This window comes from Oncorhynchus mykiss, chromosome 13 (assembly GCF_013265735.2).
Source record: "Oncorhynchus mykiss isolate Arlee chromosome 13, USDA_OmykA_1.1, whole genome shotgun sequence".
In the NCBI taxonomy this organism is placed as follows: Eukaryota; Metazoa; Chordata; class Actinopteri; order Salmoniformes; family Salmonidae; genus Oncorhynchus; species Oncorhynchus mykiss.
The window spans coordinates 28,879,491-28,900,656 of record NC_048577.1 but is presented as its reverse complement, the minus strand read 5'-3'; the positions used below and the strand labels follow the sequence as shown (position 1 = coordinate 28,900,656).

Sequence of the window (21,166 nt, the reverse complement as noted above, 5' to 3'; positions counted from 1 at the left end):
TCATATATGATATGGCAAACATTATAATTTGATTGTGTTTATGAAGGCCTTGGGTAACATTAGAATACAATTGTTATTTTATTTCAAATAACACTACAGCATTTCCATTAGTTTATGTTACTGTATGTAAAAACAGAAAACACCCAAATTCAAGTGGTGAATCAATTTTTTTTGTGGAGTGCCATTGTTACAACAATGAAACAGAAAGCATATGTGTTCGAACTCGGTAACAGCTTCTGTTTATAATGGCAAAATAAGATAAATGCCCCAACCACCAAGACACACAGTCAGCAAGATGCGTGGTCAAATGATTAAAACATCAGTAGCCTAAACATCATTATAAGCGACAAGTAACCTTGATAAATTGTACAAATCATCAGAAAAGCAATAATGGCATTATAATGAATATAAGTGTCTATGACAGCAGTCAAAAATAGTTAATTATTGTCAGCTCATGCTCACATTGTGTGCGTCGTCACACAATTGCATAATTTGGATTTTATTTAGCTGTTATCGGTTGTCCAACAGTTGACAAAAATCGTCATACTTTTCACTTGCTTGACACACAGTGCATTCGAAAAGTATTCAGACCCCTTGACTTTTTCCACATTTGTTACGTTATAGCCTTATTGTAAAATGTATTAAATATATTTTTTTTTACCAATCTACACATAATACCCCATAAACAGGTTTTTAGAAATGTTTGCAAATGTATTAAAAATAAAAAACAGATACCTTATTTACGTAAGTATTCAGACCCTTTGCTGTGAGTTCCGAGACAGCATTGTGTCGAGGCGCAGATCTGGGGAAAGGTACCAAAAAATGTCTGCATCATTAAAGGTCCCCAAGAACACAGTGACCTCCATCATTCTTAAATGGAAGAAGTTTTGAATCCACCAAGATTCTTCCTAGAGCTGGCCGCCCAGCCAATCTGAGCAATCGGAGGAGAACGTCCTTGGTTAGGGAGGTGGCCAAGAACCCGATGTTCACTCTGACAGAGCTCAGAGTTCCTCTGTGGAGATGAACCTTCCAGAAGGACAACCATCTCTGCAGCACTCCACCAATCAGGCCTTTATGGCAGAGTGGCTAGACGGAAGCCGCTTCTCAGTAAAAGGAATTTGCCAAAAGGCACCTAAAGGACTCTCAGATTATGAGAAACAAGATTTTATGGTCAAGATTGAACTCTTGGGCCTGAATGCCAAGCGTCACGTCTGGAGGAAAACTGGCACCATTTCTACGGTGAAGCATGGTGGTGGCAGCATCATGCTGTGGGTATGTTTTTCAGCGGCAGGGACTGGGAGGCTAGTCAGGATAGAGGGAAAGATGAACGGAGCAAAGTACAGAGAGATCCTTGATGCAAACCTGCTCCAGAGCGCTCAGAACCTCAGACTGAAGGTTCAACTTCCAACAGGACAATGACCGCCAAGACAATGCACGAGACAATGCACGAGTGGCTTCAGTACAAGTCTCTGAATGTCCTTGAGTGCCCCAGCCAGAACCTAAAAATAGCTGTGCAGCGACGCTCCCCATCCAACCTGACAGAGTTGCAGAGAAGAATGTGAGAAACTCCCCAAATACAGGTGTGCCAAGCTTGTAGCGTCATACCCAAGAAGACTTGAGGCTGTAATCGCTGCCAAAGGTGCTTCAACTAAGTACTGAGTAAAGGGTCTGAATACTTATGTAAATGTGATATTTCAGGTTTTTTATTTTTTACATTTGCAAAAGTGTATAAAAACACTGCCATTGACAGTGCAGTGAAGAAATTGTCCATGGTGACATTTCTCCCCTTGCCAACCCTGATATAGGGTACATACCATTTTGTAGATTATAATTAGGACAGATCAATACAATAGAATGGCCCGTCCTGTTCTTTATTCACAGTTGGTGATTACATAATTATACATTGTTCGCTTTCCCTCGCTCATCAACCCATTTACCCCCTTTTCCCCCATTATACTTTACTTCATTTATTTAATCTGTTGTTATATGTGTGAAATCAGTTTCGGTATAGTTCAGGTTTAGTGTCGAGTCAATTATTGGGGTGATGGGCATGGCAGGTAGCGTAGTGGTTAGAGCGTTGTGCCAGTAACCGAAAGGTGTGACAAGGTAAACATCTGTCGTTCTGCCCCTGAGCAAGGCTGTTCCCCGGGCGCCGAAGATGTGGATGTTGATTAAGGTAATCCGCTGCACCACTCTGATTCAGAGGAGTTGGGTTAAATGCGGAAGACACATTTCAGTTGAAGGCATTCAGTTGTACAACTGACTAGGTATTCCCCCCCCCCCCCCCCTTTCAACTGTTGGGAGAAGCAGGGGAAACGGGGGATAACCATTCTAACACTTATTTAGGAAAAGTCAAGAACGTAGGGGGCAGTCAAAAGTGTTAAGCCTAAAACAGAAAGGATTCAGCGTTGGCTGGCCACTGACTACTCTTTACCCTTTGTCCGCCCTGAACAAGATTATACATGAATTTGGGAATGACGGCCAATCGCTCACGTCCAACTAACGGCGAGGGTGAGGCATACACCTGTGAGCAATGGTCGACCACAGACGGTGTTGGACTGATCGTTGGTTCCGATGCGTCCCCTACTTTATGATTGAGTTCCTGCCTGACTTTATTGCTTCATTTACATGCCAGACCTTACTACGCTTGGATATGTATAAACATATAAGCTAACCACATCATATGATATAGCCATCTGATGCCCGACTGCACAGTTAATGATGTGGCACACAACCATTGGTACACATCTAGTCGGGCAGGAACGTAACCTATACTTGTGTGTGAGATCAGTCTTCACCCCTCCACCAGACAGAACTGTTCTAGGGTTATAATACAGTACTGTGTTATTCCTCCAGTCTATCCACACACACCAGTTGAACCACAAGGCTAGTATGCACTCATTAAGTCTAATCTCTTGGCAAACTTTGAAGTCTTAACCATTCTATATACAGAGTTGGTGTGTACTGTTAACCGGTTGACAGGTGATGCAATTTTTACAAAACAATGGAAAATTATTAAATGCAAAGCAATTTGAATACCTTCGATTGAGTTGCATTGCTGCCCCTTGTGCCTCTCTCACCAGCTGTAAATGGTACTCTACTGCCAAACTCTACTTCATTCCACAATCTGTCCACCTCGGGAGGACTAATGCATCTGTTGTGGCCCTTATAGGTTCTCGCCAGGGGTTCATTGCAGTCCCCAGGCCCACAGCCAAACTGCTGTGTATCTTCTCTCTCTATTGTTCTGAACCCTCTGATATAAAAACTAGAGTCCATTTCTTTAAACAGGGACTTCCTGGCAGGCTGCACCCAATGCTACTGATAGGCTGTATTTGAGTCATCCATCGCCAGGACGACCTTCACATTTCCTGCATGCGAGAAACGCCCCTTTACCGTCAGCTTTGCGCCCATGCCTCAAAAAGGTTGTGTTTTGTTTTAGAGGACAATTGCCTTAAAGATACACTATGGAAGTTTAGTTTTGTCATTGTTTAAGTAACATTTTGGCTTGGATGTTGTCTGCATGTTTCATATGCATATTATACGTTAATAAATTCATTTCCTGTTTTATGAAATCACACATCCATTTAATAGTATTAGGGAAACAATGTATGCTTTTTCTCATGGTTGTGATGTGCCACTCTGTCCAATGAGGTCATTTCTGGACAATGGGTTATTTCTGTCCATTTAGGGTACTTCCTTTGGCTCAAGAGCACCTCCGGGCAGATGCTACATATTCCATTACTTTAAGTTGTTTGACCAATAGAGAAAAAAATACACTGATGTGTCAGTTACTGATGGGTTTTGTTTGGGTGTGTGTCTCTGAACCCTTCGAGCTGCTGTAGTTCTCTCCACACTGTTGGCTAGCAAGGTGACTTGTTTCGTCACAGCTGTGAAGAAGGACGACCCCTGATAGATCCGTGACTGTTTGGACTGTAGATTGGAGGGCTTCCCTTATCAGGCCCTACACACAGACAGACGCACGCATGAAGCTCAACTTTGTGGAAAACAGTGCAGCTCTGCTTGCTTGTCACGCAAGCCCCAGATTCAAGGTCTGTGAACTTTATATCCGAGTGTCTAACCAAACCAAAAACGTCTAAACTACTCTGAGAATGTTGCTTTTGGAACCCTAACATGCTCTGTGTCTTGATGTGATGTATCTTCTATCTATAATGATTGGTTCAGTTGTTGACGTGGGGAATGCAAACACAACATTTCACTACAAGCAAAGCCTGGCTTTTGTGGTTACTAGAATTGGTATCTGGTGTCAAGATCTCAAAGTAATATGAAATTACAGCAATACTACACTGGAAATAACACTATGGTAGGATCTTAAAGGAAAACAATCCTCTACCTAGAGTACAGATGGGGCTTTCAAGAGAAATTTGATAGGAAGTAATCCGCCCTGCAAGCTTGTTTATTTTCTATAATAATTGGACGTTTGCCTCAGTCATTAGTTTGTGAGAAGCAGAGTAGTGTCCAGGCCTGAAGGTTTCATTTGAACATTTTCCGGGTGTTAGGCCTAAACAGTAGGAAAATAAACAGACTGACCATGATATTGTGCGGCGAGTATTCAGACTCCCCTGCCGTATCAGCTAACAAAAAAATAAATATATGACATTATTGTTTCCTTATTGATTGTTTTCCAGCGGTCCTGGGACCTGCTGTATCAGCTAACATTTTTTTTTTTTTACATTATTGTTTCCTTATTGATTGTTTTCCAGAGGTCCTGGGACTTTGCACAAATGCACTCTGTCAAGGTCTTAAAGGATAAGAAAATGTTCCCTTTCTGTGATTGCAAGGCTTTGACTTATTTGCCCCCAAATATTGCACATCTATGTGTTGTCTCTTGTCACTATTTTGAAATATACATTATCACCCAAAGTGTTTGGAGCCTAACACGCTAAAGTTTTAATTTAACGCTTTCCCGGATAATTATATGTACATGTTGAAAGTGTTTATTTGAACACTGTGGGTGTTAAAATTGCTTAGGAGAACTTCCTGTGTACTTTTCTGTTTGACAGTTCAAAGGACATGTCAACTGCAATTGATAGACTTTTTCCGTTGGGAACAAATGGAAGATACTAGACGATATTTGGAAAATGCACAACACCAGATACACTTTTGTACACATTCAAGGAAATTGGCAACAGTTCAATGCAGCTGGTCCCTGTGTCATCTGTGGCCGTGCACTACAACAGGATGTTTCCAGAAGCGCCGAAGCAGTACTTCCTGCAGAAACTGATACAGGCAGCAGGGCCATGCTGGTTTCTCTGACCATTAGCACAATAGCATGTTAGCACCTACTAGACAATGAGAAAATGCTCAAGTTACTAGGCAAATAATTGTACACTATCCCTTTCCCCTTAACATGGCCCATTGCCTACATTTTGGATCCACCTGTGCTTCCTAAAGAATCTTACTTATGGGGACCTACAAAATGCAGTGGTCCACACGTGGTAATGGGAAACTAATGGCATAATTCCTCCTGGTTGTCTATACTGGTTAACTCAGGTCACATAAAAAAAATCCAAACGCCTTTGGTGAGTTACAGGCTGCGTTAGGGTTGTTTGAACCAGTCCTGGCAGTTTTCTCGCCATTTTACTCCTGTCTAGGAAGCGCTATTGATTAATTTAGGGGCTTGTTTGGACAGGCAGCGATGCAACGGGTTGACCCTCACAGGCTAAGGAGATAAAGGCTAATGGGTGCTAAAACAGCAATTTAGGGAATGTAAACAAAACAGGCTGAGAACAGGCTGAGAACAGGGTCAGCGTCCAATAAGAAACACACATTTTCATTTTTCGTGGCAAAAATTGTTTTCCGTTGCATGCCCTAATGAGCACGACCCTGGTGTCTCTGGGTCTGTCAGCCTATACTTCCTCCCTGGTGGTGGGTCGGTGCTGGAGCTCTAGGAAATGCCCAATGCCTCTCTTTACATTCTAAGGTGGAGATGCACAGACTAAGGAGAGACGGTTTTGCCCCGTTGTTTTAATTCAGAAGACCAAGGCTCCTCCAGTCGCCCAGAACTCACAGTGGCACTGTAGACTCCCTGTGGAAAGTCCCCCTCAGTACAGTCTGAAACTGACAGGAAATAAGAGTTTTATGTTACTCTGCTTGAGAGGTTATTTAAGAAATGTTCACATCATAGCAACGTCCTTTTTTTTGGATCCTTGAGTGCTTGAACTCCTTATCTGTGCTGCAGCTGGTATGTGAAAACCAAATGAATCCTGGTCCAAATGGGTTCTCATGTGCTTCTGAAATAAGCTTTACCAATGGTTGGAGTGGGGCTACCGACTTTCGTCTCCAGCTGCACAGAAAGCTTTGATATGATGGCACGACTTGTTGTAGCAAATTCTTACAGTAGTGCAATGCTCTTCTGTCGTGATCTTAGGGGACCCACTGCTTTTGCACATTCACGCCCCTGATACGTTTTAATGTGGTGTGTGTAGCTCTGGGATAGAACTTAAATGTCCACACCCTTGGTGGTCCCCAGGACCTAAATTGTAGAACACTGCCGTAAAGAAGAGCATATTTATTGACTATGATTGAATTGGATATTGCATGCAATTTCAAACATGGATGAGTTGCTTCCTGTTATAAGTGAAGTTGCATTGAAAGAGTGAAAACAGTTGCTTTTTAAAACAGCTGCTTTAAGTAAATCTAGCTTAAGGCATAAAACAGTGCACAACCGACGTGAAAGTCAGTCTCACTTTAAAAGGTCACTTTGAAGGCAGTTCAGGACCTCCATCTCAAACAACACTTAAGTGTCTGTGTCATACAGTAACTCATTAAACGTAAACTGCACACTGCGGGGGTTGTGCATGTCTGTCTCAATCCTCAATTGGCTCGCTAACCTCCCTCCCTTTGACCATAACAAATGTGTTTACTCCAACACCGGTTGAGCCTGGCCTGGATGCTCTTCTAGTGCCAGGGCAGGTCCCCACTCCCCAATAGAGGAACAGCAGCCAGCTAGAAGACAGACAGGCAGCCTCACGCACCGCACGTAGCGCGATCATTAAAATAAATCCTGTCTGGATGGGCTCCAGCTGCCGACACAGCCACCGCCGAGTTTAGATCAGTTCAGCCACTCTTCACCCTGGAGTAACTTGGGCAGTATACCGTTTATACCGTATACTGCAGTGGAGGCTGCTGAAGGGAGGACGGCTCATAATAATGGCTGGAACGCAACAAATGGAATGGCATCAAACACATGGAAAGAATGTGCTTGATATATTTGATACCGTTCCTGTCACGTCTGCTCCAGCTCCCCCTCTCCGGTGCTCGAGGTCACCAGTTCACTCACCATTACGTACACCTGCCACCATCATTACGCGCACCTGCGCTTAATTATGGGACTCACATGGACTCTATCACGTCATTTACCTCATTTACCAAGTCAGCATTGATGTTATGTTTCTCCTGTCCAGACGCTGGTCTTGTTTTGTTTCATGTCTATTTATTATTAAATCCACACCCTGTACTTTCAATTCGCGCCCGGCGTCTGTTCTTACAGAACCGTTACAGAATCCTGACTCACCAATTGGAAGCAGAGTTTTTTTGTTATTTATTTATTTTTTGTTGGTGACATTGGGTCCGGGTGCCGCTACCGACCAAATCGGGGATGCCTCAGCTGGCTTGAGAGTTTCGCAAGCCTCGGCCGGCTCGTCGGGCTCCCACACCTCGGCCGGCCCACCAGGCTCGCTCAGGTAGGACGCCAGGTGTCACCCCTAGAGGACGGGGTACTGCCACGTCTGCTCCAGCTACCCCTCTCCAGTGCTTGAGGTCACCAGTTCACTCATTACGCACACTTGCCACAATCGTTACGCTCTCCTGCGCTTAATTATGGGACTCACCTGGACTCCATCACGTCATTTACCTCCCCTATATTTGTCACTTCCTCAGTTTCATTCCCGAGTCAGCATTGATGTTAATGTTTCTCCTGTCCAGATGCTGTTCTTGTTTTGTTTCATGTCAATTTATTATTAAATCCACACCCTGTACTTGCATCTCGTCACCCAGCGTCTGTCGTTACAGAACAGCTATAATTCCACTAATTCCGCTCCAGCCATTAACACAAGCCAGTCCTCCCCAATTAAAGTGCCACCAACCTCCTGTGGTATATTGGACAAAGCCACAGGATGGTTTTTCAATACTGTCAACAATTTCTATTAAGTTTTCAATAAATGTGAATATTTGTACCTCCCTGCAGTCAACTTGTGTTATACGTTAGGAGATAAAGCAGATTGAGTTCTTCATTTTACCTGTCAGATGAGCCGGTCGTGTGTCGTGTGTTTATTTTTAAATAGCACAGCAGGAGCCGGTGAGTCCATAGTGTTCTATGTATATCGGCGAGTCTCAGTTGTGCGGCGCACGTGAGGTGATGAAGTTACACTTGTATGTAATTCACCAGATATCTCATAATGCCTTTCTGCCAGAAGTCAAACTCTGGATGAGTTATTTGCACAGCTACATTTCTTCCCCTGTGCTTCCTATTAGCATGTTTTTCCCTCCTCCATTTTTCAGTGTTCACATGCTGCTCTTCCTTCAGAAAAGCATGCATCACAACTTTGTTCATTTGCACTATTTCTCTTATTTCTCTTATTACATAATTTCTCAATTTCTCTTGACTTTCGATTTCCCTTTGCAATTAGTTTGTTTGTTTTTCACTCATTAGCAGTTAGCAGTGTCTTTGATTTTTTTTTTGTGCTAATGTTGTTAGCATTCTGGTAATAGAAGGCCAATTAGCTTTTCTTGCGTTTTTAGCTCCCGCTTGTGTGCTATGCTGGTAATATCCCGGAATGAGAGAAGGATGGTATCACGATATGAAAATCTGGATACTACCCAACCCTACTCTGGAGGTGGCGCGTGTGAGAGATCGAGCAGGATGAGAGAGCAGCAGACCATTCTCACGCACACACTGACACACTCACTGAGGTGAATTCACACAGACACACACTCATTTTCAAACCATGCAATTACACAGAAAGACTGAAATATGCACAGACACCCTCACCTTCAGACACACAAACACAGGAATACTCAGACATTTACACTCAGATACAGATACACTCACTCAGATACAGACACACTCACTCCAAGTGTGCAAGACTGGAGTGTTGAAGTGTATTGTGCGCAATGCCTACAAGTGCAATATAGCCTATTCCATTTATGTGGCCTTATACAGTTCAGAGCTGTGACCCATTTATGCATTGTGCCTACAGTAAGCGAGTACCTCGCTCCAATACATTTCTAGTCCATAACGCATACATTGGCTTTGTCACGTCTGCTTGCAGCAGTGCGGAAGACAATGTAACTGATCACCAACTTTGTTAACATAAAGCGTTCATTAAACATCTGGAAAGTAAAGTAACGAGCAGAAATTTCAGGTCACAGTTACCAAATGACTCTCAACCCCCTTAACAGTCTTGTTATGCATATTAAGTGCTTACACTATAAGATGTTTCTTGTATTTTGTAGACTGCTGTTGTGTCATAATAAGGTATGTGTAGGGTTGCAACATTCTTGGAACTTTAAATCAGTTCTCTGGTTTTCCCAAAATCTCAGTTGGAGGATTCCCAGATTCAGGAGCGAATAAGCAGAAAATCTGTAATCCTCCAAACAGGATTTCTAGAAAACCAGGGAAGTTATTGAAAGTTTCCGGAATTTTGCAACCCCAGGTTTAGTATGGGCACTGTCTGTATGAAGGCGGTATGGCTGCCAACCCCCTCACCTGCCCTTCTCTCCATTCACATGCCCTCTCTCGATGGAAATCGCTCTTGCACAGCACTAATGGTTGGAATAATGGATTGTGGGGGCTGTCATCTGTCATGCGTAGCCTGTCACTGACTGCCGGCTGCAGCGTGGAGATCACTCTACGGAATCCGAGGGCGAGCGCAGCGAGATCTAAGCATTTATCCCCAAAAAATGTAACGTCATTTAGCCAAAACTCTTATCCAGTGACTTACAGGAGCATTTAGGGTTAAGTGCCTTGCTCAAGGGCACATCAACAGATTTTTCACCTAATCGGCTCAGGATTGGAACCAGCGACTTTTCAGTTACTGGCCCAATGCTCTTAACCGCTAGGCTACCTGCCGCCCTATCCTGATGAGCTAAGCAGATTTTTTTCCCTCAAATCTTCGCGTGCCCTTGTTCCCAACGTTCCGACCTCGACATTCCAAAACTTTCTAGGATGGATTGTTCTGTTGTGCAAAAAATAAAAATAATTGGTTATCACCAACTCTGGCCTTCACTTCACGGCATGGTTTCCACACACACACACACACACACACACACACACACACACACACACACACACACACACACACACACACACACACACACACACACACACACACACACACACACACACACACACACACACACACACACACACACACACACACACACACACACACACACACACACACACACACCTATGGTCACCACTGCCTATACCAGTTAGACTCAAGGTCTGACCCAGAGCGCCGGTGACCGATTTTGTGACCTCCGACCCCCTTTCCTCCCTTTGATTTCCTTTCTTTTGCGTGCGGGCCTCTCTTAAATAAAAAGACGAGGGGGTTTCCACCATCTGGAAATGACCCTGGCAGAGCGGCGTGAACGTGAGACGTGCAGAACATCCTGGTGGTTAACAGCCTCCCGTCCCCGTCCCCCTCTCCCCTCATCTCATCTCACCCCTCCGTCCTCCTCCCTCCTCCACAGATGGAAAAGAGATCAGAAGGCCTTCCAGGTCACAAATAAACACAAAAACGGCAGTGTAAGCAGTCTCATGTCATAGTATCATACAGTCCTGTGGGGTGGTGGATTACACTCTGGCCCTTGTTGACAGTCTAAGGACCTATCGGAATTCTGTTATTAGTTTAGCATAGTTATGATTATTGTAGAACATAATTGAAGAGGACTTGCTATAGGAACTTGACAGGGATATTGTTTGGAAAGCAGGTCGAATTCAGAGTGTTGTCAGTTTGCATACTTTGGAATTGAATGGTAACAGATTTTTTTTTATTTTATTTTTTATTTCACCTTTATTTAACCAGGTAGGCTAGTTGAGAACAAGTTCTCATTTGCAACTGCGACCTGGCCAAGATAAGGCATAGCAGTGTGAACAGACAACACAGAGTTACACATGGAGTAAACAATTAACAAGTCAATAACACAGTAGAAAAAAGGGGAGTCTATATATACATTGTGTGCAAAAGGCATGAGAAGGTAGGCAGATAATTACAATTATGCAGATTAACACTGGAGTGATAAATGATCAGATGGTTATGTAAAGGTAGAGATAGAGATATTGGTGTGCAAAAGAGCAGAAAAATAAATAAATAAAAACAGTATGGGGATGAGGTAGGTGAAAATGGGTGGGCTATTTACCAATAGACTATGTACAGCTGCAGCGATTGGTTAGCTGCTCAGATAGCAGATGTTTGAAGTTGGTGAGGGAGATAAAAGTCTCCAACTTCAGCGATTTTTGCAATTCGTTCCAATCACAGGCAGCAGAGAACTGGAACGAAAGGCGGCCAAATGAGGTGTTGGCTTTAGGGATGATCAGTGAGATACACCTGCTGGAGCGCGTGCTACGGATGGGTGTTGCCATCGTAACCAGTGAACTGAGATAAGGCGGAGCTTTACCTAGCATGGACTTGTAGATGACCTGGAGCCAGTGGGTCTGGCGACGAATATGTAGCGAGGGCCAGCCGACTAGAGCATACAAGTCGCAGTGGTGGGTGGTATAAGGTGCTTTAGTGACAAAACGGATGGCACTGTGATAAACTGCATCCAGTTTGCTGAGTAGAGTGTTGGAAGCAATTTTGTAGATGACATCGCCGAAGTCGAGGATCGGTAGGATAGTCAGTTTTACTAGGGTAAGTTTGGCGGCGTGAGTGAAGGAGGCTTTGTTGCGGAATAGAAAGCCGACTCTTGATTTGATTTTCGATTGGAGATGTTTGATATGGGTCTGGAAGGAGAGTTTAGAGTCTAGCCAGACACCTAGGTACTTATAGATGTCCACATATTCAAGGTCGGAACCATCCAGGGTGGTGATGCTGGTCAGGCGTGCGGGTGCAGGCAGCGAACGGTTGAAAAGCATGCATATGGTTTTACTAGCGTTTAAGAGCAGTTGGAGGCCACGGAAGGAGTGCTGTATGGCATTGAAGCTCGTTTGGAGGTTAGATAGCACAGTGTCCTAGGACGGGCCGGAAGTATATAGAATGGTGTCGTCTGCGTAGAGGTGGATCAGGGAATCGCCCGCAGCATGAGAAACATCATTGATATATACAGAGAAAAGAGTCGGCCCGAGAATTGAACCCTGTGGCACCCCCATAGAGACTGCCAGAGGACCGGACAGCATGCCCTCCGATTTGACACACTGAACTCTGTCTGCAAAGTAATTGGTGAACCAGGCAAGGCAGTCATCCGAAAAACCGAGTCTGCCGATAAGAGATTTGTAGCATCAATGTCTTCTGTTTCTGTGATTAGATATGAAATATATACGGTAACACTTTATTTGGATAGTCCAAAATAAGTGGTTTGTATATGATTTGTAGATGTTCAGTAGTTGACAGTTCAATAACTGTCAACAACATTTCAAGTAACTATCCACTAACCCTAGCCCTAATCTTAACCTAAGCAAGCAATTGCTTATCAACAGATAGTTGTCCCCCATGATTAAATGGGTCCCCTTCCGTCAGTATGTTTGTTCGCCACACACGATTTCTCAGGCACCGCTGGACTGATTTTGATGAAAATTTGCGTGAATGATGTGTCTTGCCATAGAGATCCGGCATTTACAAAATTACACTGATTGTCGAGATGGTGGCGCTTTAACAAGCTAGTTAAAATTTGCCTCAGGAACCCAGGGATTTTCCACCCTTTAGAATGTTGTAAAAAACACTTAAAATGCAACTCACGCAAAAAATGTGGCATCTATGGACAAAAGTCTCTCAACACAATATTTTCCAGACTAGTACCTAAAACAACGTGAAATTTGGCACACACGCTCATGGAAATGAGTCTAGCTAACCCATGCGATATCTCAGACACCACTGGCCCAATTTGATTCAACTTGGGTGAATGATGCATCTTGCCACAGAGATCTGTCATTTATAAAATTACACTAATTGAACCAAGGGGGGTGCGGCATCATTCATGGGGGACGACATGTTTACTGTTGCCTTGTTTGACCATCTGTACTTTCAAGTTTCAAGTTGTATTGTCACATGCACAAGTACAGTGAAATGCCTTTTTTTGCAAGCTCTTTCCTAACAATGAATGAATCAATATCAGAGCACAGTGCCATCTCTTTTGATATGTAGATCATCTATATGGGACTATCCAAATAAAGTCTGACAAAATATACTACTTTGTGACTACTCAATTGTAGCCTATGTCCTTGGAAGTACTATACATCTCCAATGACTGAGCAAAATACGTGTGTGTGTGTGTGTGTGTGTGTGTGTGTGTGTGTGTGTGTGTGTGTGTGTGTGTGTGTGTGTGTTTGTCCCTCCACTTTGGCCCGGTCCCGTGGCAATACCCGAGAACCAAAAGGATGTATCCATTTATAAAAAAAATACAAATAAAGAGGATGTATCTGTGTATAAAAATAATCCAGCTGGCTTTTTTTTTCTTCCCACCCACGGTTTATTACGTAACAACTTGTGCGTGTGACCCAGAGACCGACATAATAAATCATTGTTTTCTAACACTTGAAGTAAAGGCCAGACCGATGACACAGCAAAAACAACTCGGCTACTCCAATTAGCCTCTTTCCTTTCAAATCAGCCCAGCAAGCGTGTCAATCTCCTCTCTGCCTCGTCTTTCACATATCAGCAATTATGAATAACAAGCTCCCCTTTTTGTTTGTGATTCTCTTTTTTGTTAGCATGCATTGAACGGCAATAATTTTGTATATACTTTTTGTACACATATGAATTTCAACAGCAGTATTATCAATTATGAATCAACGAGACTTCTTAAATGACATGACAATTTCATAATAGGAAATATGCTGTTCTTTTATATGCTTTACCAGAGTGTAGCCTAATCATGGAGGCAAGTATTCTGAAGTGACATAGAATAGCCTGTTAAAAGGGGTCACTTTAAACAATTGGCTATGCGTTAATCATTTGTTGTGAAATGCATTGTAATGATTGTCACAAAATGTATTTAAAAATGAATTTGGAAGCAACAGCCAAGCAACTGAATTGCATCTGCAATTGATATCCTCAACCGGTGTAATTTATTGCTGACTTGCATGGACATCTCAGAAATAGGTGTTGAAAGTATGTCTACTGTTGGGAAGCATTTTTATCTTGTGACAACTTTTACAACACTGTCAAAATGGCTACCCAAAATATTTCCTCCTAACATGTCCTTCTCATGTTCTTTTTCAGGCCATGGTGGCCTGTTACCCAGGCGACGGGACTGGGTATGTACGTCATGTGGATAACCCTAACGGCGATGGGAGATGTGTAACATGTATTTACTATCTCAATAAAGACTGGGAGGCTAAGGTATGTCAATACAATGAACTGAAAGCAAACTTTATGTCCAATATTTAGTTTATTTGTTTAAATGTTTTCTGCTACTAACCCCAAATGTGCCTTTTTTCTGGTTGTAAACTGATTCTCAGTTTGTGGAGACTTCACCGGGTAAAGAAGTATTTTTCATTACAAGATGAAGATGGCGTGGGAAAGACTACATATTTTGGTCAAATTCTAACCAGTAAAAAAAAATATTGTTCCTTATTTTTCTGGTTCCTTAAAAAAAAGGCCTATTCATCAAAGATGCCATAATGACGTCGTTGCAACCAGTTTTCTCTGCTGGGAACAACACTGTGGCTTTGTATATTGACTTTGTTAATTCCATGCCATCATTGTAAATAAGAATTTGTTCTTAACTGACTTGCCTAGTTAAATAAATTCCATGCCAGTTTCTGGATGTAATTCCAAAGTTCACCAACCAGCCCACTAAATGAGTTTATGCGGAGGGGAGAAGTGTTGATCGATAAAGTGAGGGGAAAGGGGGGTGTCTAAACAGGTACTGACACGCTATGGATGAATCCCACACATACTGTACAATGACTCCATTGCCTTGCTTCTGAAACTCGTTGCTCCAGAAACCAGTGGGTTGGGCCAGAGCCAGAAGTCATTTTGAAAATGTATCATTGGCTTTGATACTCTGATTGGTTAGAGATGATCCAATCACTGATGACATTGTTTTGTAAAGCACCCCTCATTTTGACGTCACCACAGACGACTTTAACAATGGCAGTCTGACTGAAGTGTGTAGCAAATGATAGAGCAGCGGAAGAACTCAGTTTGAGTCGTCAGGTAACTGACTCCATAACATATGTATGGTGTCCATATAAGGACAGCCTCTGATGGACAACAACACCTTGTGAATCTGTTCTAATATGGCAACCATACATGCTACAGTGTGACAAGTGATGGCAGAAGCACGGCTGACTATGGAGTCCTGTTGGGACGGAAAACATGTAATGGACACAGTCTGCATAATTTACAGCTAATGTGGGCACTCACTGCTATTACATTTTCATGTAATTGCACAAATAATGCTCACAATCCCACGCACACACAGGCATTCATGCACCAAAGGGAGTGGCAGTAACTGCTAGAACCAACCCCAGGGCTACCACTAGAACATTGTGATTGCAGGTGGAAACTATGCTGGAATGGGGATGACAGGCAGGCAGCTCCTCTCACACTCCCACTCTGACATTGTGGGCCTTAATTCTAATCCGATAGCGCCCTCCCTTCTCTTTTCCCCTGATCTTTGCCTTTGCTGACCCTTCTCTCAGATCTGAAAGAATGAACGTGAATAAGGGGATAGGGAGTTATCAGTTTGGAATCCGCTAGTGGGGTCGTATATTAGGGCTGCAGCCAAGGTCCTAGTAAGACTCAACAGAAGAGAAGCTGTCAGTCTCACTGCCCTACAGGCCTGGTGTAAGATTAGCAGCTAATTATGAAATTAGGACCACTTAGAGATTTTACCTGGGTCATGTTCAGTAAGGAGAAATCGGAGTGAAACAAGGAACTACCTAAACTTTTCCAATAAGGACACAGATTTGAATTTATTGTTGTTTAATTTGCCTATGGTGTGCCCTGCTGAGCACGACAGTAAACTTGCAAATGCCTCACCATCGGACACCCAGAACATTTTGTTGTAGCCCTGAACCAGCACACCTGATTCACCTAATCAAGGGCTTGATGATTAGTTAACGAGTTAAATCAGGTGTGCTAGCTCTGGAATATCACATAAATGGAATGGCTGCAGGTCTCCGTGGAATGCTGGAGAAGTTGATAGCAGCTGAGGTTCTATCAATAGATGCATCATCAGTGTTTCCAACATCCAGTCATCCAGTACCCCCGGACAAGCACACCTGATTCAACTTGTCAACTAATCATCAAGCCCTCAATTAGTTGAATTAGGTGAGTTTGTCCAGGGCTACAACAAAAATGTGTGCTGTTGGGGACCAGGGGTTGGGAATTATTAAAAAAATAATACCTGAGAACCTGGGAATTATTGTCAGACAGCTCCCGTCAAGGGCTGTTCTGAGACCCTAGGCGAAGCCAATGGCCGGGATACAGCCCTTGGAGGGAGTTGTCACACGATAATTTCTGGGTATGTGGGCATTATTGCTTTTAGAAAATGTTTGCCAACATATTTATTAAAATATTCATTACAAGTAAATTTGGTTTTGCATTCTGAAATTGCTCCCCTAGCTGGCTGGTCTTTAGTTGTTTTCTCATGTTTTTACCCAGTCCTTAATTCAAATAATTATATTCATTCAACATAGATATGCTAAACAAATCATTGGCATGTAGGTAGTTAGCAGAGATTCAATGATGAGAGACAATAACCTCAATAAATAATGACTTAATAAATATCCAATAGGCCTACAGAGGCAACAACTATTATGGTTGGCGAGTCCAAGCTAACCAAGCTAGTTGGTGATGTTAATAGTGACGTTTTCCGTTGATGGCACACGAATGGAAGAACTGGTCGTGAGTTATTTTCTCATGTTTTGGCCCAGTCGTTAATTATATTCATTCGACGTTGCTATGCTAAACAAATCGTTGACATGTAGATAGCATTCGATGATGAGACAAGAACTTCAATAAATAAGGATTTAATAAATATTAATACATATTTAATACATATCCTACACTGCGCTGGTTAATGACGGAATCGAATTCTGAGTGTTTACGGTTTCCATGGTAAATTATTAGGTTCACGTTCGTTCTTGGGCTAGATAGCCTACTGGCACAGGAGAGATCGCATTTGTCAAATGATACATTGTTGCACATGACGCAGACAACTGTTGCAAACCAAATAGTATTTTTTCCCCAAGGGAGATTAAGTTTATGAATTTCCTGCCTGGGCTGCGGGACAGTGGAATTAACACGTCATGGTATATTGCGGGAGTTGTTGGCCCTCAGATCAACCAATCAGCATCCAAACAACCTGTTTTATAATTAGGAACTCGACTAAGAGGTAGACAATTCCAGTGGGTCTTAATAGCTGCTAATACACTGAAGAAAAATATAAACGCAACATGCAACAATTTCAAAGATTTTACTGAGTTACAGTTCATATAAGGAAATCTGTCAATTGAAATAAATAAATTAGGCCCTAATCTATGGATTTCACATGACTGGGAATATAGAGAGGCATCTGTTGGTCACATACCTTAAAAGAAAGGGAGTGGATCACATTTTCCCTCATGCAGGGCAACACATCTCCTTCGCATAGAGTTGATCAGGCTGTTGATTGTGGCATGTGGAATGTTGTCCCACTGGCTGGTGAGTATGCAAGCCATGTAAAACTGGGACATTTTCAGCTTCCAGGAATTGTGTGCAGGTCCTTGTGACATGGTGCCGTGCTTTATTGTGCTGAAACATGAGGTGATGCCGGTGGATGAATGGCACGACAATGGGACTCAGGATCTTGTCACGGTATCTCTGTGCATTCAAATTGCAATCAATAAAATGCAATTGTTTTCGTTGTCCCGATCTTATGCCTGCAAACCGCTCGCCCACACGACACCATACACACTGTCTGCCATCTGCCCGGTATTCATCCATGAAGTCGGTTACGACTTCCGGACTGCAAGACCTTGGTGAGGATGACAAGCACAAAGATAAGCTTCATTGAGATACTTTCTGACAGAAATCCTTCGGTTGTGCAAATCCACAGTTTCATCGGCTGGTCTCAGACGATCCCGCAAGTGATGAAGCCGGATGTGGGGTCCTGGGCTGGCGTGGTTACACGTGGTCTGCGGTTCTGAGGTCGGTTGGATGTGCTGCCAAATTCTCTAAAACAACAACACAACACAGTGTGTGTTGTGAGTGGACTTTTGTTGTCCCCAGCACAAGGTGGACTTTTATTGTCCCCAGCACAAGGTGCACCTGATCATGCTGTTTAATCAGCTTCTTAATATGCCACACCTGTCAGGTTGGTGGATTATCTTGGCAAATTAGAAATGCTCACTACTAACAGCAATGTAAGCAAATGTGTGCCAAAATGTGAGAGAAATAAGCTTTTTGTGCATATGGAAAATGTCGGGGATATTTTGTTTCTGCTCATGTTTCATGGGACCAACACTTTACATGTTGCAATTATATTTTTGTTCAGTTTATTTCAGAGCACATAGTAGGATGTTAGATTACACCATGACTTGGTCTGTGCCATCTACAGCAGTGTTAATCCTGGTCCTTGGGACCCAAAGGGGTGCACATTTTAGTTTTTGCCCTAGCACTACACAAATCCACTAATCAAAGGTTAGAGGATGAGTTGATTAGTGGAATTACATGTGTAGTGCTAGGCCAAAGCAAAAATGTCCAGCCCTTTGGGTCTCCACAAACAGGTTTTTAAGAAATACTCATCTACAATATAGGATTATTAACAGATCAAGTTTCTAAAAGGAGGCCTGGGTAAGCCCAGATGTGCCTTCAGTTATGGATAAAGAGACTTTATAAAACAAACTGCAGGACGAATTAGAAAGTATGTGTGTTTAGTGCCATTTACACCATGCAGATACTCAGGGTGTTTTCACACTTGGTCCCTTTCAGTCAATTTTTGTGAACTCAGTGCGGTTCCCTTGATTTTTTTGGTGCAGTGTGAACACTCTAAAGGAACTCAGACCCCTCAAATGAGCCCCCATATGGAAATACATAAAAATGTTATAGCAATAATTGTCTTTCTTTATATCACTAATTGAATTTCTTATATTAGTAATTTAATTGTTATATCCCACAAAATATTTATTGATATAAAATTGCTTTTTATAAATCAAAAAATAAAATATATATTTTTATTATTCATATGACATGTTTTATTATTTGTATAATTTGTTAATTATTTTTGATATCAATAAATCATTTTTTGATATCAATAATTCTATGATAATGACCTTCATGTGGGCAGGATCACATTTGCATGCTGCTACATACGTTCTCTGCTCCCAACAGGAAGACACAGCAACATGGTTGCACGTGTATTTCTCCAAGTTAGGAGTGTTGCAGCAAAGATGCGCAGGAAGCCTTGACCCTAACCCTGTTGCTACAGTAATATTCACATTATGTAGGCCTAAGCACAACTCCTCTGGCGCTGTTGAGGAGCAGCAGTGGATAGTATTTTCAGGGAGGAAAAAAGTTTGTCTGCTGGGGGAATCGAACTCACAAACAGCAGTTTCTCCATTGAATCCTATTGGGAGTTATTGATATATAAAAAAAAATGAATTTCAATGAATACATGTTAAAATAGCTTTCCATAGCCCACGTGATCTCGAGAGGTTGCTTGAATTATGGGGGTCCGGTTCCCTTTTTTAGGGCAATGTGAGCTCCTCAGGTTCGCTTGTCATTATTCCCGCACCACACTAGGCTAATGCAACACAGTTTCCCCTGACATAAGCCCTCAGATTGGTGCCACAAGAGAGAGATGGTGCAGGTTGGCAAAAAAAAGTGCTGTTTTTTATATTGATTAGCTATTGTCAAGGATGCACAGAAAACCAAAATATGTGTGGTTGTTTTAGTTAAGATTATTTGTTTGCAATATGTGATCTATAGGCTAAGAGAGCTTCATAAGCTGTTTATTCAACATCATATTTGGTGAGAATCACAACATAGGGCCCAAAATCAATTCTAGCTCTTAAGGGAGCAGTAGCCTACATTGGGTGTACAATTTTGAATGAAAGCATGATTGTGAATTTCAAACACAGATTCAACCATAAAGGCCAGGAAGGAAGGTTTTCCAATGCCTTGCAATGAAGGGCACCTATAGGTAGATGGGTAAAAATATCCCTTTGAGCATGGTGAAGTTATTAATTACACTTTGGATGGTGTATCAATACACTCAGTCACTATAAAATATACAGACTTCCTAACTCAGTTGCAGGAGAGGAAGGAAACCACTCAGGTATTTCACCATGAGGCCAATGGTGACTAAAACACTTACAGAGTTTAATGTCTATGATAGGAGAAAACTGAAGATAGATCAACAATATTGTAGTTACTCCACAATACTAACCTAATTGACAGAGTGAAAAGAAGACAAGCTGAATCAAAAATCCAATACAACACGTTACTGAGTACCACTCTCCATATTTTCGAGCATAGTGGTGGCTGCATCATGTTATGGGTATGCTTGTAATCGTTAAAGATTGAGGAGTTTTTCCGAATAAAAAACAAACGGAATGGAGCTAAGCGCAGGCAAAATCCTGGTTCAGTCTGCTTTCCCCCAGACACTGGAAGATGTATTCACCTTTCAGCAGGACAATAACCTACAACACAAGGCCAAATCGACACTGGAGTTGCTTCCGAAAACAGGGAATGTTCCTGAGTGGCCGAGTTACAGTTTTGACTTAAATCTGCTTGAAAATCTATGGCAATACCTACAAATAGTTTTCTAGCAATGATCAACAACCAATTTGACAGAGCTTTAAGAATTTTGAAAAGAATAATGGGCAAATGTTGCACAATCTAGGTGTGGAAACCTCTTAGAGACTTACCCAGAAAGACACTCAGCTCTAATATTTTGTGTAGGTCCTTTGACACAAAATGACAATTAAATCCCACAATTTAATCCCACTTTGTAACACAACAAAATGTGGAAAATGTCAAGGAGTGTGAATACT

General features: G+C 42.3%; 1 protein-coding gene across 2 annotated transcripts in view; it reads left to right on the top strand.

Annotated features, from left to right (window-relative positions):
- LOC110486061 (egl nine homolog 1) overlaps nt 1–21,166 on the top strand; it is a 43,483-nt gene that overhangs the window by 4,158 nt on the left and 18,159 nt on the right. The window contains exons 2-3 of one of the 2 annotated variants that reach the window (XM_036940708.1): nt 14,403–14,522; nt 14,642–16,483. In XM_036940708.1, coding sequence (XP_036796603.1) covers nt 14,403–14,522; nt 14,642–14,689 — 168 coding nt within the window. In that variant the 3' untranslated portion in view covers nt 14,690–16,483. Of the gene's footprint in view, nt 1–14,402; nt 14,523–14,641; nt 16,484–21,166 lie in introns of those variants that run through there. The other variant, XM_021557379.2, reaches the window with a different exon arrangement.